Source organism: Heptranchias perlo, chromosome 39 (assembly GCF_035084215.1).
Source record: "Heptranchias perlo isolate sHepPer1 chromosome 39, sHepPer1.hap1, whole genome shotgun sequence".
Taxonomy (NCBI): domain Eukaryota; kingdom Metazoa; phylum Chordata; class Chondrichthyes; order Hexanchiformes; family Hexanchidae; genus Heptranchias; species Heptranchias perlo.
The window spans coordinates 4,915,196-4,938,297 of NC_090363.1; the positions used below are offsets into that span (position 1 = coordinate 4,915,196).

The following is a 23,102-nucleotide window of genomic DNA, read 5'->3' on the forward strand; positions in this document are numbered from 1 at the left end:
GCACCTGCTCCTTGCCAGTGCCCCTGAGGGTCGGGGGCAAAAATAAAATAAAATCAGCCAGGTTTCCTGTTCCTGATGGCTACCTAGTGACGTCCGCTGGTAAGAGCATGTCATCGTGGGAATTAAGGGGTGATCTGATTGAGGTGTTTAAGATGATTAAAGGATTCGATAGGGTAGATAGAGAGAAACTATTTCCTCTGGTGGGGGGAGTCCAGAACAAGGGGGCATAACCTTAAAATTAGAGCTGGGCCGTTCAGGGGTGATGTCAGGAAGCGTTTCTTCACACAAAGGGGAGTGGGAATCTGGAACTCTCTCCCCAGAAAAGCTGTTGAGGCTGGGGGTCAATTGAAAAATGTCAAAACTGAGATTGATAGATTTTTGCTCGGTGAGGGGTATTGAGGGTTACGGAACCAAGGCGGGTAGATCTAATTGAATGTCGGAACGGGCTCGAGGGGCTGAATGGCCTCCTCCTGTTCCTATGATCCTACGAAAAGGCCACTTGGCCCATTCATTCCGCAGACCACTGTACAATTTAGCCCGTGGGAGACCCGTTGACCCTCCTGAAGGACAGTTCCGCGTAAATACCCTGATCGGTAAACGCTGTCGAGCGAATGCTGATAAATCTTTTCGGCCTGATTTTCTCCCAGGGTTTTCTCCCCTCCTCTTCTGAATGTGGCGAACCACGAACAAGGACGATGTGCATTTATATAGCGCCTTTGTCGTAGAGAATAACGTCCCAAAGCGTTCACGTCCATTTCGCAACATTTTCTCGTCTCTTCCATCGAAACTTTAGTGGACGATTGAGAGAACCCCCTGAAGAAATTCACCCCCCCCCGACCCCGGGGGCTGTTTGACTGCGGGAGGCATCGCACCAAAGGCCATCCATCGTTTTCTTTTTCTTTAAGCAGAAATATTCACGCCTGAAAGTGTCGTACTCACCGGAGTTGTAATTAACAGGTGTGCCGAATACCAAAGAGAGGAGAGAAAGGTGCAGGAGAGCCCTCATGCCAGAAGCTCTCGTACGCAGTGAGGCTGAGTGGGTCCTCCAGCATGTTATTTGTCTCGGTTTTATCTCCTCTAAACAGAGTCCTGGCTGATTAGAATGTGACACAATAACCTTGTCCTGTGCAAACAGAAGCGTTGAACAACACCGATGTTTTATAGGTTTCTGTCCCCTCCCTCACACAACAGGAGCCACTCCCCCAAACCCAGGCCTCAGAAATTATATTTACCGAGAACCTTAACTCCTTTTCTTAGTGATTTAAAATTTTGGTACAGCGGGTCAGACACTGTCCTTTCCCCCTCTGGGACTGGGTGGTACAGTGGGTCAGACACTGTCCTTTCCCCCTCTGGGACTGGGTGGTACAGTGGGTCAGACACCGTCCTTTCCCCCTCTGGGACTGGGTGGTACAGTGGGTCAGACACAGTCCTTTCCCCCTCTGGGACTGGGTGGTACAGTGGGTCAGACACTGTCCTTTCCCCCTCTGGGACTGGGTGGTACAGTGGGTCAGGCACTGTCCTTTCCCCCTCTGGGACTGGGCGGTACAGTGGGTCAGACACTGTCCTTTCACCCTCTGGGACTGGGTGGTACAGTGGGTCAGACACTGTCCTTTCCCCCTCTGGGACTGGGTGGTACAGTGGGTCAGACACTGTGCTTTCACCCTCTGGGACTGGGTGGTGCAGTGGGTCAGACACTGTCCTTTCCCCCTCTGGGACTGGGTGGTACAGTGGGTCAGGCACCGTCCTTTCCCCCTCTGGGACTGGGCGGTACAGTGGGTCAGACACCGTCCTTTCCCCCTCTCGGACTGGGCGGTACAGTGGGTCAGACACCGTCCTTTCCCCCTCTGGGACTGGGTGGTACAGTGGGTCAGGCACCGTCCTTTCCCCCTCTGGGACTGGGTGGTGCAGTGGGTCAGACACTGTCCTTTCCCCCTCTGGGACTGGGTGGTACAGTGGGTCAGGCACCGTCCTTTCCCCCTCTGGGACTGGGCGGTACAGTGGGTCAGACACCGTCCTTTCCCCCTCTCGGACTGGGCGGTACAGTGGGTCAGACACCGTCCTTTCCCCCTCTGGGACTGGGTGGTACAGTGGGTCAGGCACCGTCCTTTCCCCCTCTGGGACTGGGTGGTGCAGTGGGTCAGACACTGTCCTTTCCCCCTCTGGGACTGGGTGGTGCAGTGGGTCAGGCACTGTCCTTTCCCCCTCTGGGACTGGGTGGTGCAGTGGGTCAGACACTGTCCTTTCCCCCTCTGGGACTGGGTGGTGCAGTGGGTCGATCACTCAGCTCAATCCGGTAGAAGCAACAAAAAAATTTGTTTCCTGACGAAAGGAGCATGTAACTTTTCACTTAGTGAGTGGTGTTTACTCTCTGCTACAGTAAGGTTGGCGTAACTGTGCTGCGAACTTTCACTGCCTGTTTGCTAAAGGAAATTGCATGACATTCAAGAGCTGATTGCCCTTCAGGTGCTCCCGACAGCTGCGACTCTCACAGGGAGCCCTGCTCCACGAATCGAGGGCCCTCTGATTATCCGTCCAGACCCGCGGGCCCGTGACTTCCCACACTCACAGGCGCCCAATCGAGGGATCGGCCCTTAAATCTCCCTATCGAGTGTCAGCCGCGGCTCAGTGGGGAGCACTCTGGTGTACTGAGTCAGAAGGTTGTGGGTTTAAGTCCCGCTCCAGAGACTTGACCACAAAATCTAGGCTAATGCACCCAGTGAGGGGACCTTAAAACGGTTGATTAATAAAATTTTGTAAAAATAAATTTTCATCATTAACAAAGCAAACCACAAATTTCAAACTCCGAGTCTGGCCTTTATCCTACTCCCTGTTCAGCTGGTTTAAAGGAGACGGACCCGGGTGAGTAATAAAACAATAGGAACAGCTCTGTCAGAGGGCTAGGGGCTCTTTAAGAGGAGTTGGTGTTAAATGAAGGTGAGGGGGGCCAGATTTCACTGCAGCTTTCTCTGGTTCCTCTCTTAGGCCATTAGTTCAGTAGACCAGATGCTAGAGCAGGGTGAATTCCCAGACTGTACCAAGGATTCAGCTTGTTATGGCGGGGGGGGGGGGCAGGGCGGAGGAGGTCAAATTTGGTGGGTAGGCATTTAAACTGGTGAGTGCATCAAGACCCCTCCGGAGTCCTTGAATTCATTAGTTAGGAGCCCCCAGTAACATGCCGTGGAATGTTCCAATGGAACCACCGCTCAAACACCGCTGATTCGATGGTTGGTGGATAAACTGCAGATGCCCCTGGATATAAACTGGAACGGGAATGAAAACTGAGAACAGTGCTGGGGCTCTTTTCTCTGGAAAAGATAACACCGAGGGGCGACCTGATAGAGGTCTTTAAAATTATGAAAGGGTTTGATAGGGTAGACGTAGAGAAGATGTTTCCACTTGTGGGGGAGACCAGATCTAGGGGCCATAAATATAAGATAGTCACTAATACATCCAATAGGGAACTCAGGAGAAACTTCTTTACCCAGAGAGTGGTGAGAATGTGGAACTCGCTACCACAAGGAGTAGTTGAGGCGAATAGCGTAGATGCATTGAAGGGGAAGCTGGATAAACACATGAGGGAGAAAGGAATAGAAGGATATGCTGATAGGGTGAGATGAAGAGGGGTGGGAGGAGGCTCGTGTGGAGCATAAACACCGGCATGGACCAGTTGGGCCGAATGGCCTGTTGTAGAATTCTATGCCATTTAAGTTAAATATTCTCCACCCACCATGCCCGTGATGTCCCACGAGTTCACACTTCATGTCGTTATCCTCTTGGTAGCGGGGAAGACAGGGGCCGCAGTCATGTGACCCTGGTGGACAGGGGTGGCGACGGCGGAGAGCACAGTCAAGACGTCTGGGGCACTGGGAAGCTGTGGGCAAGACAGAAGGGAAAAGGAAAATGAGAATTCAAGGAGCAATTGATATACAGCAACAGCAGCGAGACCCAGAACTGTGCAGTTCCCTGTTCCCCAACAGTGGAGAGAATGAACTTGCATTTATTTATATAGCGCCTTTCACATCCTCAGGAGGCCTCTAAGCACCTCACAGCCAATTAATTACCTTTCAAGTGTAGCTACTGTTGTTTTGTGGGCAAACGCAGCAGTCAATTCACGCACAGCAAGATCCCAAAAACAGCAAATGACCAGATGGCCTGTTTTCGGTGGTGTTGGTGGAAGGGGTGGGCACCAACCAGGACACCAGGCAAACCTCCTTCTCTTTGAATCGTGCCATCGATTATATTTACCCGTGGCAGGACCTCGGTTTAACATTTCATCCGAAAGACAGCACCTCCACAATGCAGTGCTCCCTCTGTATCGCGCTTAAACCCCAAGGTGGGGCTTGAACCCAGAACCTTACTGCTGAGGCAAGCTGGCATGTTAGAATGTACTGCCAGATCGTAAGTCCCAGATCTCCTGCAGACTACGCACCTTAACCCTGAATTGTTTTTTTTTCTGTAAATGGCAAGAGATGAGGGAGAGGGTTTGCTGGGATGAGAATGTCCCCTCACTAGTTCTAAATTGGAAGAGGTTGGGTAAAGAGATAATCCTTTCGGGGAGGGGAAACCTGCCGTCCTTACCCGGTCTGGCCTATATGTGACTCCAATCCCATGCCAACCATGCAATTGACCGTGGGCAGAGTTTTCAGAGGTCCCAGGTCACTGGTGGGGCCTTACACATGGAGGACGACTTATCAGCAAATCACAGGTGCAGTGCTCGCGATTTTCTGCCCGTTAACTCGCGGGTAAGTGCATTCACGATTTTCCAATAAGCTCCCATTTTGTGCCTGGCCCTGCTGGTCTTGGAAAATTCTGCCTATCAAATATAGGATTTAAACCTCACACCATCTAGGCTACTACCAGAAGCGTTACACTAAAGACTTGCATTTATACAGCGCCTTTCGTGACCTTAGGACGTCCCAAAGCGCTTTACAGCCAATGAAGTACTTCTTGAAGTGTAGTCACTGTTGTAATGTAGGAAACGCGGCAGACAATCTGCAGCAAGGTCCCACAAACAGCAATGTGATGATGACCAGGCAATCTGTTTTAGTGATGTTGGTTGAGGGCTAAATATTGGCCAGGACTCCAGGGGGATCTCCCCGCTCTTCAAAATAATGTCACAGGATCTTTTACATCCACCTGAGAGGGGCAGATGAGGCTTGGTTTAATGTCTTGCTTGAAAGACGGCACCTCCGGCAGTGTAGCACTCCCTCAGTACTGCACTGGGAGTGTCAGGCTGGATTATGTGCTTAAGTTTCTGGAGTGGGATGTGAACCCACAACCTTTTGACTCAGGCGAGAGTGCCACCCACTGAGCCTTTTTTTAAATTTCAAAATGTAGTTTATTCATAAAATTTGTAAAGGTACATACAATGCAATTGTGGCTGCAGTGTGTACCATCCACAGGATGCACTGCAGCAACTCGCCAAGGCTTCTTCGACAGCACCTCCCAAACCCGTGACCTCTACCATCTAGAAGGACAAGAGCAACAGCTACATGGGAACAACACCACCTGCACGTTCCCCTCCAAGTCACACACCATCCCCACTTGGAAATATATCGCTGTTCCTTCATCGTCGCTGGGTCAAAATCCTGGAACTACCTTCCTAACAGCACTGTGGGAGAACCTTCACCGCACGGACTGCAGCGGTTCAAGAAGGCGGCTCACCACCGCAATTAGGGATGGGCAATAAATGCCGGCCTCGCCAGCGACACCCACATCCCGTGAACGAATAAAAATAAAGTCATGCTTCGAACAATACAAGATCATACAATTTGCAACGGTACATACAGTACAACTCAACGGTCCTGGTACAATCAATACAGTTACACATCATACATTGTACATACAGTTCATGGTGTACAATACAAGGTGGGATGGCCTTACACGGTGGCCTTTCCCCATAGAACATTTGCGTAGGTCGCACCTGGTTTCAGTGTGTTCCTCAGCACGTACTCCTACACCTTGGACTGTGCCAGTCGGCAACACTCGGTCGTGGACAGCTCCTTCTGCTGGAAGACCAGCAGGTTTCAGGTGGACCAAAGGGCCTCCTTCACCGAGTTGATGGTCTTCCAGCCGCAGGTGATATCTGTCTTGGTGTGCGTCTGAGGAACAGTCCGTAGAGCATGGCGTCCTGTATTACCGAGCTGTTTGGGATGAACCGGGACAGATACTAACGCATCTCTCTCCACACCCTATGTGCAAAGGGGCTGCCCATCTGGAGGTGGACAATGGTCCCCTCCCCGCCACAGCCTCGAGGGCAGCTCGCGGTGGCGCCGAGGTTCCGTGCGTGTTGGAAGGACCGCACTGGGAGGGCCTTCCTCACCACCATCTGCTGCCTGTTGGTCAGTTCCGGCAACGAGACGTTCTGCCAAATGGCATCGACCGTCTGGTCGGGGAAGAAACTGATCGAGTCCACCCTCTCAGTTCCTTGCAGGACTCTCAGGACGTTTCACATCAACCACTATCTGACGGCCTTGTGGTCGAAGGGGTTCCTCCTCAGGAACTTCTCCACCTGGGACAGGTGTGGGGGGGAACGGTCTAGCTGGATGGGACGTCCTGCGCCTGCTTGGCCAGCATGGCCAGACTCAGCCTTCTCAGTATGTTGGACAGGTAGAAACCCAGCACGTAATGAGACAACGTGTTTGCGTACTGGGGCTCTACGCATATCCTGAGGCAACCACACACAAAGGTGACCATCAGGATCAGAGCAGCATTGGGGGCAGTTTTCCCCCCTTTGTCTGGGGGTTTGTTTATGTTGGCCCTGTGGACGTGTTCTACCTTGGACCTCCAGACAAAGTGGAAGATAGCTCGGGTGACTGTGATGGCAGATCAGCGGGGAATGGGCCAGACCCTGGCCACGTCGAGCAACATCTCGAGTGCCTCACACCCTATCACCAGGTTCCTGCCGATTATGGAGAGGGAGTGCCCCACCCACATACCAAGCTTCTGCTTGGCCTTGGCGACCCGCTCCTCCCAGTTCTTCATGCAGGCCAGGGGCCCCCCAAACCAGATCCCCAGCCCCTTCAGATATTCGGAACTGACAGTGAAGTGGACAAGGGATCGGGTCTCCCACCTGCCAAAGAACATGGCCTCACTTTTATTTCGTTTCACTCTGGCCCCCGAGGCCAGCTCGAAACGGTCGCAGATGCCCATCAGTCTGTGGACCGACTGCTGGTCGGAGCAGAAAACGGTGACATCGTCCATGTACAGGGAAGCCTTAACCCGCGAGCCTCCGCTGCCTGGAATCGTCACCCCCCCGATACCTGTGTCCTTCCTGATGGACGCGGCAAATGGCTCGATACAACATACCAACAAGACTGCGGAGAGAGGGTAGACCTGCCTGACTCCAGATCTGATCGGAAAGCTCTCTGACTCCCACCCGTTGATTAGGACTGCGCTATGGATGTCCGCAAAGAGCGGTCGGATCCAATGGGGCTTCCCTCCCCAAACCCCACTTTGGAGAGCACGTCCATCGTGTACGTGTGGGATATTCTGTCGAAGACCTTCTTCTGGTCCAGGCTGATGAGGCAGATGTTCACCCTCCCTGTCCTGCATGTAGGCGATCGTATCCCTGAGCAGCACAAGGCTGTCAGAGATCTTCCTACCGGGTATAGTACAGGTCTGATCTGGGTGGATCACCCGCTCCAGAGCAAACTTGACCCTGTTGGCAATGGCCTTGGACAGAATCTTGTAGTCGATATTTAGCAAGGAAACGGGTCGCCAATTTCTGATTTCTTCCCTCCCCCACTTCCACTTATAGATGAGGGTGATGATGCCTTTCCTCATGGACTCTGACATGCTGCCTGCCAGAAGCATACCCCCGTACACTTCCAGTAGGTCTGGGATATCCAGTCCCACAGAGTCGAGTACAACTTGACCGGTAAGCCGTCGCTTCCGGGATTTCTACTCTTCTCGAAGGACCGGACGGCCTTTGTCAGCTCGTCCAAGGTCAGTGGCCGATCCGTGCTCTCCCGCTCGCTGTCCTCTAAGACCTCCGTGATGGAGGACAGGAAGGATTGGGAGGCCGTGCTGCCTGTGGGCTTCGCGTCATACAGCCCGGCATAAAGGGATTTGCCGATCCTCGGTATGTCGGCCTGCGAGGACGTCAGCGAGCCGTCTTCCTCTTTCAGGCTGCTGATCACAGAGGTCCCTCTGTGAGACTGCGACCCACTGGGCCGCAGCAGACACTGTAACCACGATGGCTTTATGTGGCGTGTTGTGCATTCACACACATACAGAAAGGCAGAAGCAAACCCCTTGCAGTTCGCAGTTTACAGAAACCAATTTACATTTGCCCATTTTGACCTCATTAGAATTTTATACAAAAAGATAGAATGTAGACTGTCTGATGAATTGAAAACTGGATGGATCCTGAGTCCATCTCAGTAACCATGGATACCGAATGACAGATGCAGCATGGGAAGGATGACGTCCCTCCATGCTCTACCTGACCAGTACTTTTTCTGTGTAAATATTTGGATTGCTGGTTGAATGTGGGAGGGAGGGAGAGAGAGAAATAGTATGAGGGAGTGAGCGAGGGAAAGAGAGAGAGAGAGAAATAGATTGACGGAGTGAGTGAGGGAGAGAGGGTGAGAGAGAGAGAGAAATAGATTGAGGGAGTGAGTGAGGGAAAGAGGGAGAGAGAGAGAGCTAGATAGCTAGAGGGAGTGAGTGAGGGAGGGAGAGAGGGAGGGGAGGGAGCAACGGAGGGGAGTGAGCAAGGGAGGGAGCGAAGGAGGGAGGGAGGAAGTGAGGGAGGGGAGGGGAAGGGGGAGGGGACCTGCTGCACTGCTGCTCAGAGCAGTTCATCAGAAATAGCTGAATTTTACTACAAGCCGAATATAACTCAGCATTTTCCTGAGATTAGCTTTTCGGAGAATGGGAGATTGTTGTTGTAACTTAGTACAGCACTCATTTTATTTTTGGGGGAAGTTGCTGCCCCTCGATTTTCTTCCTCTTCCCCTCCTGAAAGCACTGACTCTTGCTGGGGGACCAGTTTCCACGGGCTGAAGCTGCACTGAGGGGCTGTGAACAATTATAGAAATGAGCTGACCCAGTAAGAGTGGGGGCAAAATTTGATCAGTCAATGATCTAATAGAGTGGCGGAGCAGGAGCAGGCTCGAGGGGCTGAATGGCCTACTCCTGTTCCTAATGTTTCCTATGAAATTGGTCTTCGGCAGTGGTGCAAACTGGGCAATGGCCAATCGGGCTACCGATTACCATTTCGCCGTTATGCCAGAGACCAACTTCTCCCCCATTGGGTGCAGTCACTTCTGGCTGGATTTGCACCAGAACTTTACCATTCTGTCCCCAAGATCCAAACACCGGCCTCAACAACAACAACTTGCATTTATACAGCGTCTTTAACGTAGTAAAACGTCCCCAAGGCGCTTCACAGGAGCGATTATCAAACAAAACTTGACATCGAGCCACGTAAGGAGATATTAGAAGAGGTGACCAAAAGCTTGCTCAAAAAGGTAGGTTTTAAGGAGCGTCTTAAAGGAGGGAGAGAGAGGAGAGAGTGAGGTAGAGAGGCTGAGGAAAGGAATTCCACTGCTTAGGGCCTAGGCAGCTGAAGGCACGGCCGCCAATGGTGGGGCGATTAAAATCGGGGATGCGCAAGAGGCCAGAATTGGAGGAGCGCAGAGATCTCGGAGGGTGGTAGGGCTGGAGGAGGTTAATGAGTCATACGAGTCAAACTGGAGGGGAGTGGAGGGGGCATGGTTTTTTGGAACCATTGCCCACTGGAAAAATCAACCGATGCGAGAAGGAAAAATAAAAACAGAGTTGGAAATTAATAGTAGCCCTTTTGCAAACAGCCAATCAGTTGCTGCAGTCAATTATCAGAGCCTGGTAGCTAATGAGATTATAAAGTGTCAAGCCTCGCATCACCTAGCAACTCAATGAATGCCCGAGTACATTGACACCGACACGAGCTTTCGTTCTTTGGAACTGATGAGGAGACACAGCACCGAAAGGTCATTGATTGGAATGGCTTTCAAGTGTAAATTGGACTAAGCACCCCTCAGCGTGAATGGCACGGGAAAAGGAAAGAGAAAGCGCATTGAAATGATCGGCGATACATCGACAAGGACTCATGGAGCACACTGGCGTCGACGTTCAACCATTGAGATCGCCAAACGGCTGGGAGAGGAGTTCAATTCAATTAATTAATGTGCCATTGACATAATGCGTGTTATCACGCACATTGCAACAATGAATCAAAGCCAAGACCTATTCTGTCTTCATCCAACATCAACTACAACAACTTGCATTTATATAGCGCCTTTAACGTAATAAAATGTCCCCAAGGGGACGATTATCAAACAAGACACCGAGCCACATAAGGAGATATTAGGACAGGTGGCCAAAAGCTTGGTCAAGAGGTAGGTTTTAAGGAGCATCTTAAGAGAGATGGAGAGGCTTATGGAGGGAATTCTTCATGAATTCTCAAAAACCTCTGAATCAATGGGGCAAGGAGGTGGACTGAGCAGGTAACTTCAAACTCCACGCTCACTAGAAGCACCTTTCATGACCTCAGGATGTCCCAAAGCGCTTTACAGCCAATTAAGTACTTTTGAAGTGTAGTCACTGTTGTAATGTAGGAAATGCGGCAGCCAATTTGCACACAGCAAGCTCCCACAAACAGCACTGGGATAATGACCAGATAATCTGTTTTTTAATGATGTTGGTTGAGGGATAAAAATCTTGGCCAGGACACCGGGGAGAACGAAAATAGCAGTTTGTGTCTACAGTGAATCATCAAATTACGGAATCTAAATACTGAAGTCAGTTCGTTTGAAATAAATCCGCCTCCTCGTCTGAAGGCGTTGTGTCACACTGGGTAAAAAGTTCCTCAGTTGTCAGCCACTGTCCATTACCCCTGTCAAACAGCTATTTTTCTTGTGTGAGTCTAGGCAGTGAGAATCGGCAGCCTATTCGTAAAAGATCCGGCAGTGTTATTTCGAAGAAGAGCAGAGGGAGTTCTCCCCGGTGTCCTGGCCAATGCTTATCCCTCAATCAACAACACAAAAAATAAGATAATCTGCTTATTAGTTCATTGCTGTTTGTGGAACCTTGTTGTGTGCAAATTAGCTGCCATGTACCAACATTGGCCTCTTGCTCATCCCCTACTTCCTTCACCCCACCATTGATGGCTCTGCTTTCAGCCATCTGGGCCCCGAGCTCTGGAATTCCCTCCCTAAACCTCTCCGCCTCGCCTTCCTCCTTTAAGACGCCTGCTTAAAACCTACTTCTTTGACCAAGCGTTGGGTCACCTGCCCTCATGTCTCTTTCTTTGGCTCGGTGTCAATTTTTTGTCTGACTATCGCTCCTGTGAAGCACCTTGAGGACGTTTTACTATGTTAAAGGCGCTATATAAATGCAAGTTGTTGTTGTGTTCTGTTACAATGCAACAGTGGCCACACTTCAAAAGTATTTAATTGGCTGTAACACACTTTGGGACGTCCTGAGGTTGTAAAAGGCGCTATATAAATGCAAGATCTTTCTTTCTTTCCTTGAAAGACATTAGTGAACCAATTGCGTTTTTCATTTTTCCTGGTACCAGTCCACAATTTAGCAGATTTATTGAATTCAAGTTCACAACTCACTATGGAGGGATTTGAATCCACGACCTTCTGGGTTACTAGAGCAGTACTGTAACTATTACATATCACCTGAGTGAAGAGAGAGAGAAAAAAACAGAGCAACATTACCAAGTCATTGCCACAAAGAGCACCATAGTGCTGGAGAATCCATGACTGAATTAAAGAAAGAAAGAAATTGCATTTATATAGCGCCTTTCACGACCTCAGGACATCCCACTGCATTACTCTTTGAAATGCAGTCACTGTTGTAATGTAGGAAACGCGGCAGCCAATTTGCGCACAGCAAGATCCCACAAACAGCAATGTGATAATGACCAGATCATCTGCTTTTAGTGATGTTGGTTGAGGGATAAATATTGGCCAGGTCACCGAGGAGAACTCCCCTGCTCTTCATCGAATAGTGCCATGGGATTTTTTTACGTCCACCCGAGAGGGCAGACAGGGGCCTCAGTTTAATGCCTCATCCGAAAGTGCAGCGCTCCCTCAGTACTGGCACTGGGAGTGTCAGCCTAGGTTATGTGCGCAAGCCTCTGGACTTGTTTTTAAACCAAAGCACGCATCTGTTAATCCGCTCACTCGATCGGAATGTTCCTGGATAGGAGCTAATGTCAGTGCCCTATCCCCTCATACCCAATTTTGTGCAATCTGCCTCCAAAACACAATCCTAAATTCCCTCTCCCCTCGCCCCAGTGTGAAATTCCTGCTGATAAGACCCCCAGTGTGACACTCAACGAACCGACAGCCAGCGCTTCCCAGCATAGGAACGTAGGAACAGGAGGAGGCCATTCAGCCCCTCGAGCCTGTTCCGCCATTCAATGGGATCATGGCTGATCTGTATCCTAACTCCATCCACCCATCTTGGCTCCAAATCCCTTAATACCCTTGGCTAGCAAAAGTGGATCGATCTCAGATTTAAAATGATTAATTGAGCTCGCATCTACTGCCTTTTGTGGGAGGGAGTTCCACACTTCCACCACCCTTTGCGTGAAGAAGTGTTTCCGAACTTCTCTCCTGAATGACCTGGCTCTGATTTTGAGGTTATGTCTCCTTGTCCTAGACGCCCCCCACCAGCGGAAAAAGTTTCTCCCTATCTAACCTATCAATTCCTTTCAAGATCCTAAAAACCCCAATCAAATCATCCCTTAACCCGTCTATATTCCAGGGAATTCAAGTCTAGTTTATGTAATCGCTCCTCATAAGTTAACCCTCGGAGCCCTGGTAACCCTTACAGCGAGTGGGCATCGTGTGCCAAGGCACAGTGGGCAGTTGGACTCCGAGGTGCCTCCTTTTACAGGCAGGGGTCAGTCATCGCAGCCCTCATCCCGACCCTCCTCGGCTTGAACCTCTCCAGCATGTTTATTCACAACCTCTTCCCTAGTGCATGGTCCCCCTCGCCTTCCCGTTTCTTGCGCCGATCTCCAGGTAGAGCGGGGAATGCGCCCGTCGCTTTCCCCAGACTTCCCCTTTTCCTTTAAACAGTTTAATTTGGGATGCTTTTTCTTAAAAAAAAAATTAAAATTGACAAAACTAAAAAAAACAAATGATTTTTCTTTTCCAAATCCCACTCCGTCTGTGTCATACGAAACGTGAATCTTACTTGGCAGACAGAGATGATAAATTCTGCAGGTTCCTTAACACTGTAAATGCCTTTAATAAACGAAATAATCATTCGCACATTTCACTTCGCCCCTGACTGCAAAACAACATCTATTTCCAACAAGTCGTGGGACTAAACCGTAGCTCTGTTGCCCCTGTTTACATCATTGCAGTTTCCAAAAATATTTTTGCCTCTATATTTAAACAAAGCAAGTATATCGATCTCAGCCAGCCTGACGTTTTTTTGCATTTATTTCAGGATTGTATGTTTGAAACCCGACTGCAAATGAGGTGTGGACAGCTGCATAGAAATAATCTCCCTTCCCATTGCCTTACCTGAATCTGAAAGCCCCAAGAATATAAACGAGAGACAAACGCAGAGGCTGGGTGAGTTGAGAATCACCCTCACAGAATCCATGGTCAGTTTGAAGTGAACGGGGTAAGACTGCTACTGAGGAACTGGAGGGGGAGGAGAGACTGTTCCATTCATGAATGAAGGATGTTGTTGCCAGTCATAAATAAATAAATAAATGAATGCATTTTGGAGCTGTGAACGACACACCTGGAGTTCAGAGCGAGGGGGAAGGCATGAGGTGATTGCACCTGATGCAGAGTTTAGGCAGGGGTGGGAATTCACTATGCATTTCAATCTGCGCCTTCTCAACCCCATGAATTAGGGTTGCCAACCCTCCAGGATTGCCCTGGAGTCTCCAGGAATTAAAGGTCGATCTACGGGACACTACTACGAGCTACGGCCCTGAGAAAAATCGCAGGGGGCATTAAACAAAACATTGCCTGTGTCTTTTATTTCATTTTCTTTGAATACTTTCATTTATTAGTTATTAAAATATTGGAGATGGGAATAAAGGCTGTTTGACTGGGCGGGGCTTTTGGAGGTGGGAGGCCATGTGACGAGACCTCCAGGAATATGTCCAACCAGAGTTGGCAACCCTACCATCAATAGGGGTCGAATTGCCCTCAATTTACTTCTCAGGGTGGCTTAGTGAAGACTGCACTGCCTTGCGTGGAACTAGGGTGGCCCCTATTAGGTAAGGGTATCGAGGGATGTGGAGCAAAGACGGGTAAATGAAGTTGAGGTGCGGGTCAGTTATGATCTGATTTCGACATCGTTCACCTGAGGAAGGAGGAAGCCTCCGAAAGCTTGTGAATTTAAAATAAAATTGCTGGACTATAACTTGGTGTTGTAAAATTGTTTACAATGATCTGATTGAATGGCGGAACAGGCCCGAGGGGCCGAATGGCCTCCTTTTGTTCCTATGTTGCCGATTCTAGTTCGAAAGTATTCCTGGAGGTTTCATCAAGTGACCTCCCACTTCCAACCGCCTCACCCAGTCAAACAGCCCTCCCCAAACCCCACCCCCCAACATTTCCAATATTTTTGTAACTAATAAACAAAAGTGTTTGAAGAAAATGGGAAAAAAAGCACACATTTTTTTTAATGCCCTTATGATTTTTCTCCCAGATTGCTTGCAGCAGCGTCCAGGAGATCGATGTTTAATGTCCAGAGACTCCGGGTCTCCAGGACAATCCTGGAGGGTTGGCAATCCTATGTGGTACTGAGGCATAGCCAGGAAGGACACAGGTTCCATCAGCAGTTAGCTGATCTGAGCAGGGTAGCAGTAGGGGTGTCACCAGCGAACACAGCGCACCCGGAGAGGTGGAAAAAGGACGGAAAGACTTGCATTTATATAGTGCCTTTCACAACCTCAGGGCATCTCAAAGAGCCAATGAAGTACTTTTGAAGTGTAGTCACTATTAAAATGCAGGAAAATGCGACAGCCAATTTGTGCACAGCAAGATCCTACAAACAGCAATGAAATAATGACCGGATAATCTGTTTTTTTAGTGATGTTGGTTGAGGGGTAAATTTTGGCCAAGACACCGGGGAGAACTCCCTTGTTCTTCTTCGAAATAGCGGCCATCGGATCTTTTACGTCCACCCGAGAGGGCAGACGGGGGCCTCGGTTTAACGTCTCATCCGAAAGACGGCACCTCCGGCGGTGCAGCTCTCCCTCAGTACTGCAATGGTGTCTCGTGCAATAGGCAGTTCTTCGTGCATGATTGTAGTGTCAGCTGGCTATTTGACCATGGAAGGCCATCGCAGCTGTGTCCTCATCTCACCCACACACACTTCCCAGCAGGATTAGCTGGAGAGGGACCAGGAGTAGGAACCCTGGAGAGGGATTAGGAGTAGGAACCCTGCACTTTCCTCCTGCCCCCAACCCGGGAACACTGAGGCCAAGTGTAACGTCCCTACCACCATCCAAGCTCAGAGCTTCCAGTTTGTACAGGGGTAACTCCTGGTTCTGCCGTGGCTCAGTGGGTAGCACTCTCACATTTGATACCGAGAAGGTTGTGGGTTCAAGCCCCGCTCCAGAGACTTGAGCACATGATCCACGACACTCCCAGTGCCGTACGGAGGGAGTGCTGCACTGTCGGAGGTGCTAACTTTTGGATGAGACGTTAAACTGACACCCATCTGCCCTCTCAGGTAGATGTAAAAGATCCTGCGGTTGCTATTCGAAAAAGAGCAGGGACGTTCTCCCTGGTGTCCTGTCCAATATTTATCCCTCAATCAGTGTCACTAAAAACAGATTTTATGGTCATTTATCACGTTGCTGTTTGTGGGATCTTGCTGTGCGCAAATTGGCTGCCGCGATTCCAACATTACAACAGTGGCTACACTTCAAAAGTACTCCATTGGCTGTAAAGCACTTTGGGCCGTCCTGAGGTCACGAAAGGCGCGATATATAAATGCAATTTCTTTCTTTCTTCACTTTCTTTACCCACTTGGTCAACGGGGTGTCTGTTTTTAACAGGTCGAACCCTTTTGTGTCTCGAGCAAACGTTGACAATAGCCTTTGGCTGGAGCTGAACGCAGGCCCAGACCTGTTGGTTTCTGAGTGCGACAGTTTTGAACTCTGGCAGTGAGTCCCACCCAAAGGAAAATGGGTGGATTCACCCGTGGGTATACAGCTGGAGAGCCGAGGAGACAAATGCTGTCCGTCCCTGCCACTCTGCTGCTTGGCTTTGTGATAGACAGCATCACAAACATGCAGTCGACTTTTGCCTGCTTGGCCGTGCCGTTGCTAGGCTACCGAGTTTCCCAGCAGTCACTAGGGTGAGGTAAGCGCTGCTCATTCAGAGCATTTTTTTTCCTACACATAACCCTTTAAATGCCAGACTATCAGTCAGTCCTGTGTTGAGGAGGTGGGGGGGTGGGGGTCTGGGGTCTTCCACGTCGCTGGCCCCCTTGCACGGAGAGGAGAGGCGGGGTCTCCTGCCTCACCTGGCATTCACGTCGCTACCTCATGCCCTCTCTCAGCCTCCACTGTCAGGATTCTACGCCCACCAATCATCCACATTAAATTGTCTGATACCCCGGCCATCTCTATGTTGTGTTAGGGACCCCGCATAATCGGGTGGGTGGGCGGGTGGGTGGGTAGGGAAGAGATAGGAGAGGTATTGCCCTTTCTTGGTGAAGTTGTTGCCGCCAACTAGTCCCCACCAAATGGTCAAAACAAAGGCTGAAATGTAACAACCATTTTGCTCACCCACGGAGCCTGTTCTGTTTGTAAAATGAATCCTTTGTGTTTTTCCCCCTTTTTCTCCCCTCCTCTAAAGAAAGAAAGACTTGCATTTACATAGCGCCTTTCACAACCTCAGGACATCCCATTGGCTTTACAGCCAATGAAGTACTTTTGAAGTGTAGTCACTGTTGTAACGTAGGAAACGCAGCAGCCAATTTGTGCACAGCAAGGTCCCACAAACAGCAATGAGATAATGACCAGGTAATCTGTTTTATTAGTGATATTGCTTGAGTGATAAATATTGGCCCAGGACACTGGGGAGAACTCCCCTGCTCTTCAACTAATAGAAATGTAAGGAATCTTACAACACCAGGTTATAGTCCAACAGTTTTATTTGAAAATCACAAGATTTCGGAGGCTTTCTCCTTCGTCAGGTGATGGACTGGGGTTAACAAATGTAAGATTCCTTACATTTGTTAACCCCAGTCCATCACCGGCATCTCCACATCACAACTAATAGAAATATTGGATCCTTTACATCCACCTGAGAGGGCAGACGGGGCCTCGGTTTAATGTCTGATCCGAAAAACGGCACCTCCGACAGTGCAGCACTCCCTCAGTACTGCACCGGGAGTGTCAGCCTAGATAATGGGTTCAAGTCTCTGGAGTGGGGTTTCAACTCACAACCTTCTGGAGTCAGAGGCTGCCACTCAGCCAAGGCAGATCAAACACTGCTCTTGCTGTACCAATGGGCAACTCGTTCACGGTAGGTTTTAAGGTGAAGGAATTCTAGAGCATAGGACCTAGAGTTTGGCTGCTGAAGTATCTAGGAGTCTTGTTCTGCTTTCGAGGTGGAAGGACCCACAGGGCTCTGTAATTGCCTTATTGCCTCCCTGGCATTGACTGCACTTTTTGGTGAACTGGTGCAGAGTGCAACACTACCACCTGCTGTCGAGGCAGGGGAAGTGATGCTTCAGACCTGTGCTGATGAAACTTGCTGGTTCTGTGGTGTCTTGCGAGTGATCGTTCAGCCGACCTTTAGCAGGAACAGAGCAGCGGCTGTTTTAATAGGAGGCGGAGCTGGCTCACAAGTCAGACAATGCTCCTGGCTGAGTAATGGCAAAGTACTTAGAGATTGTTTGCAGAGCTCAGATAAATTAGATAAATATGCTCCATCCAGTAAAATTGGTTTCTGTTGGTCTGGTTTGATTTGCTTTAAAGCTCTGAACAGCAGACAGCGTCTGATAATGTGCCAATGGTGTGCTTGCATGAATATTGTATTTTTGACCAGTGCAACAACAACTTGCATTTATATAGCGCCTTTAACGTGGTAAAACATCACAAGGAGTTTCACAGGAGCGTAATCAAACAAAAATTGACACCGAGCCACATAAAGAGATATTAGGGCAGGTGACTAAAAGCTTGGTCAAAGAGGTAGGTTTTAAGGACCATCTTAAAGGAGGAGAGGTAGAGAGGTTTAGCGAGGGAATTCCAAAGCTTAGGGCCCATGCAGCAGAAGGCACGGCCGCCAATGGTGGAGTGATGAAAATCCGGGCTGTGCAAGAGGCCAGAACTGGAGGAGCGCAGGGATCTCGGAGGGTTGTAGGGCTGGAGGAGGTTACAGAGATAGGGAGGGGGCGAGGCCATGGAGGGATTTGTAAACAAGGATGAAAATTTTAATATCGAGGCATTTCCGGACCGAGAGCTAATGTAGGTCAGCGAGCACAGGGGTGATGGGTGAATGGGATTTGGTGCGATTTAGGATGTGGGCAGCGGGGCACTCGCAATTGTGTAAATGTTTTGACTGGAGTGAGAGATCCAGTCCAGTGTGATTACTTTGAGGTAGAAAATAATATCCTCGGCCTTGTAGATCTTGTAGCCTCTCTGCCAAAGTCACATTAAAAGAGGTAGATACTGGATGGGCTAAAAATTGATAAAGAGGAGGTACTAGAAAGACTGGCTGTACGTAAAGTAAATAAGTCACCCGGTCTGGATGGGCTGCATCCTAGGTTGCTGAGGGAAGTAAAGGTGGAAATTGTGGAGGTACTGGCCATAATCTTCCAATCATCCGTAGATATGGGGGTAGTGCCAGAGGACTGGAAAAATTGCAAATGTTATACCCTTGTTCAAAAAAGGGTGTAAGGATAATCCCGGCAACTACAGGTCAGTCAGTTTAATCTCAGTGGTGGGGAAGCTTTTAGAAACGATAATCTGGGACAAAATTAATAGTCACTTGGACAAGTGTGGATTGATAAAGGAAAGCCAGCATGGATTTGTTAAAGGCAATTCGTGTTTAACTAACTTGATTTGAGTTTTTTGATAAGGTAACAGAGGGTCGAAGAGGGCAATACAGTTGATGTTGTGTATAAGGACTTTCAAAAGGCGTTTGATAAAGTGCCACATAATAGGCTTGTCAGCAAAATTGAAGCCAATGGAATAAAAGGGGCAGTGGCAGCATGGATACGAAATTGGCTAAGTGACAGGGAACAGAGAGTAGCGGTGAACTGTTGTTTCTCGGACCGGAGGAAGGTGTACAGTGGTGTTCTCCAGGGGTCAGTACTAGGACCACTGCTTTTTTTGATATATATTAATGACTTGGACTTGGGTGTACAGGGCACAATTTCAAAATTTGCAGATGACAAAACTTGGAAGAGCAGTGACAGTGAGAAGGATAATAACAGACTACAACAGAGGACATAGATAGGCTGATGGAATGGGCAGACACATGGCAGATGAAATTTTACGCCGAGAATTGCAAAGTGATAAATTTTGGTAGGAAGAATGAGGAGAGGCGATATTAACTAAATGGTACAATTTTAAAGTGGGTGCAGGAACAGAGAGATATCGGGGTATATGTGCAAAAAGCATTGAAGGTGGGAAAACAAAATGAGAAAATGGTTAAAAAAAAACCCAAACCTGCATAAAGTACAAAAGCAAGGAAGTTATGTTGAAACTTTATAAAACACTGGTTTAGCCACAACTGCAATATCATGTCCAATTCTGGGCACCGCACTTTAGGAAGAATGTGAAGGCCTTAAGAGAGGGTGCAGAAAAAATTTACTAGAATGGTTCCAGGGATGAGGGACTGCAGTTACGTGGATAGACTGGAGAAGCTGGGGCTGTTCTCCTTAGAGCAGAGAAGGTTGAGAGGAGATTTGATAGAAGTGTTTAAAATCATGAAGGGTTTAGATAAAGTAAATAATGAGACCCTGTTCCCATTGGCAGAATGGTTGAGAACCAGAGGTCACGGATTTATGATTGGTAAAACAACCAAAGGTGACGTGAGGAAAAATGTTTTTACGCAGCGAGCAGTTATTCTCTGGAATACACTGCCTGAAAGTGCTGTGGAAGCTGATTAAATCATGGCTTTCAAAAAAAGGAATTGGATAAATACTTGAAGGCAAAAAATTTGCAGGGCTACAGGGAAAGAGCAGGGGAATGGGACTAACTGAATTGCTCTTACAAAGACCCAGTACGGGCTCGGTGGACCGAATAGCCCCCTTCTGTGCTGTAACTATTCTATATCATTTAACTTCTGCCACACAATTTTTTTCTGGTGTAATTTTTCTGTTAATAGAAGTTTCTTTTCCAGTTGGGTTAGAATTTATTTTTAATCAATTGACCACACCAAAAACAGGACTACATAGGCTGCAAAGCGCTTTGGGATGTCCTGAGGTCACAAAAGGTGCTATATAAATACAAATTCTTTCTTAATTGCACCTAAATTGAATAACCTATTGCTCCTCGTCATGGCGATGGTGTTAAACTTATGTGGGAAATTGGGAAGTGAATTTGCAGTGGCAAAATAAAGAAACAGACCACTATGTCAGAGCACACGAATATATAATCGAAAAAGAGATTCACTGGCAGAAAGCACCTCACATCAATAAACATTTTATTACATTTTTTTTAAACAAAAAAAACAGTCCAGCTGTCAACAAGTCAGTTACTAGCATCAAAAGTATAAAAGGATAAAACTCTTAAGAAAGTTCTTATTTGTACAAGAATAAATCTGTTCAAAAACCTCAAGGTACTAAATACCCTGACCCTTGTCGATAAGACTCAGCAAATCAATATATCAAGTTATTTGAATTTACAAAGGTCAGCATAACACAGCAAACTAAAGCACAGTCATCATAATTGTGCTATTACAGTTGAAAGAGATCGCTCAGTGTCCACATGACAGCATCTATCACAGCCATGTCCTCCACTGTCAGTCATAGGCTCCTGTAAATATAACAGTGCATCAGAGAAATATAAGTGAAGAGTTCAAAAATTGTGGCTTCTTGGATTCCAAAAGATTTACAGTCCTTTTTAATCCACCTCCTCCACAGTTGGACCTGTGGAAGTGGCTTTTCCAGCCTGGGCTCTGCAAGATCCCCCTGCTGCTCCTCCTTGGTACAGATTGGCAATGATGGGTTGGCAGAGTTTTTCCAGCTCTTTCAGCTGGTGCTCAAACTCCTCCTTCTCTGCCATCTGATTGTTCTCCAGCCACAATATTGCCTGGTTGCACTGGTCAATGATCTTCTTCTGGTCTTCCTCACTGATCTTGCTTCTCACATTCTCATCCTCCACTGCACTCTTCATATTGAAGGCGTAGGACTCCAGGGAGTTCTTGGCTGCGATTTTCTGCCGCTGGACTTCATCGTCAGTTTTGTACTTTTCTGCATCCTGCAGCATTCTCTCAATTTCCTCCTTACTCAGCCTGCCCTTGTCATTGGTGATGGTAATCTTGTTTGTTTTGCCAGTGCTCTTGTCAACAGCAGAAACATTTAGGATGCCATTGGCGTCAATATCAAAGGTGACCTCAATCTGCGGCACTCCGCGAGGTGCAGGAGCGATGCCGCTCAACTCGAATTTGCCCAGTAGATTGTTGTCCTTGGTCATGGCTCTCTCGCCTTCATAGACCTGAATAAGGACACCAGGCTGGTTATCAGAGTAGGTGCTGAAGTTCTGCGTTTGCTTGCTGGGAATGGTGGTGTTCCGCTTGATGAGTGTGGTCATGACCCCTCCTGCTGTCTCCAGACCCAGAGACAGAGCAGCGACGTCCAGGAGAAGCAGATCCTGAACATTCTCCGACTTGTCCCCCATCAGAACAGCCGCTTGTACGGCTGCCCCATAGGCCACGGCCTCGTCGGGATTGATGCTTCTGTTCAGCTCCCTGCCGTTGAAGAAATCTTGCAGCAGTTTCTGAATCTTGGGGATTCGGGTGGAGCCCCCGACCAAGACAACGTCATGGATCTGCGATTTGTCCAACTTGGCGTCTCTCAGAGCTTTCTCCACTGGCTCCAGAGTGCCTCTGAACAGGTCGGAATTGAGCTCCTCAAACCGAGCCCTGGTGATGGAGGTGTAGAAGTCTACGCCTTCAAACAGAGAGTCAATCTCGATACTGGCTTGGGTGCTGGAAGACAGGGTTCTCTTTGCTCTCTCGCAGGCTGTCCTCAGCCTCCTGACCGCCCTCTTGTTCCCACGGATGTCCTTCTTGTATTTACGCTTGAACTCCTCGATGAAGTGGTTGACCAGGCGATTGTCAAAGTCCTCTCCCCCCAAATGGGTGTCACCGGCCGTCGATTTCACTTCAAAGATACCGTCGTCAATGGTGAGAATAGACACGTCGAAGGTTCCACCACCCAAGTCAAAGATGAGAACATTGCGCTCCCCTCTGCCCTTCTTGTCTAGGCCGTAAGCAATGGCAGCTGCAGTTGGTTCATTGATGACACGGAGGACGTTGAGACCAGCGATCACACCGGCGTCTTTGGTCGCCTGGCGTTGGGAGTCATTGAAGTAAGCCGGCACGGTGATAACAGCATTGGTGACAGTGTGGCCCAGGTAAGCCTCAGCTGTTTCCTTCATCTTCGTCAGCACCATGGAAGAGATTTCCTCGGGGTAAAAGGTTTTATCCTCACCCTTGTACTCAACCTTCACCTTGGGTTTTCCTGCTTCACTCACCACCTCGAAAGGCCAGTGTTTCATGTCAGACTGGACCACTGGGTCATCGAATTTCCTCCCGATCAGCCTCTTGGCATCAAAGACGGTGTTGGGTGGGTTCAGAGCCACCTGGTTCTTGGCCGCATCCCCGATGAGCCTCTCGGTGTCGTTGAAGGCCACGTAGCTGGGGGTGGTGCGGTTTCCCTGGTCATTGGCGATGATCTCCACCTTGCCATGTTGGAAGACCCCCACGCAGGAGTAAGTGGTACCCAGGTCGATACCGATGGCTGTTCCTTTGGCGACAGGCATCTTTCTCTGGGTAAAGTCGCCTAATTGAGTCCCTTGTGCAGCTACAGCCGAGTCTTCTGCTGGTAATAATAGAACTACCAACCGGTCTCTTCTCCTCTCAATTGTCGCTCCT

At 48.8% G+C, this 23,102-nt stretch overlaps 2 protein-coding genes across 2 annotated transcripts in view; both read right to left on the reverse strand.

The window, feature by feature from the left end:
* LOC137304886 (neural proliferation differentiation and control protein 1-like) overlaps nucleotides 1-13,620 on the reverse strand; it is a 30,886-nt gene extending 17,266 nt beyond the window's left edge. The window contains exons 1-2 of the mRNA XM_067973679.1: nucleotides 13,539-13,620; nucleotides 3,728-3,871 (exon numbers count right to left, since the gene is read on the reverse strand). Of these exons, the coding sequence (XP_067829780.1) occupies nucleotides 3,728-3,871; nucleotides 13,539-13,620 (226 nt within the window). The remainder of the gene's footprint in view (nucleotides 1-3,727; nucleotides 3,872-13,538) is intronic.
* A 7,011-nt stretch (nucleotides 13,621-20,631) lies between these two features.
* LOC137305130 (heat shock 70 kDa protein) lies at nucleotides 20,632-23,102 on the reverse strand. Its single transcript, XM_067973921.1, has one exon. The coding sequence runs from the start codon at nucleotides 22,988-22,990 to the stop codon at nucleotides 21,068-21,070; it is 1,923 nt and encodes a 640-aa protein (XP_067830022.1). The 5' UTR covers nucleotides 22,991-23,102; the 3' UTR covers nucleotides 20,632-21,067.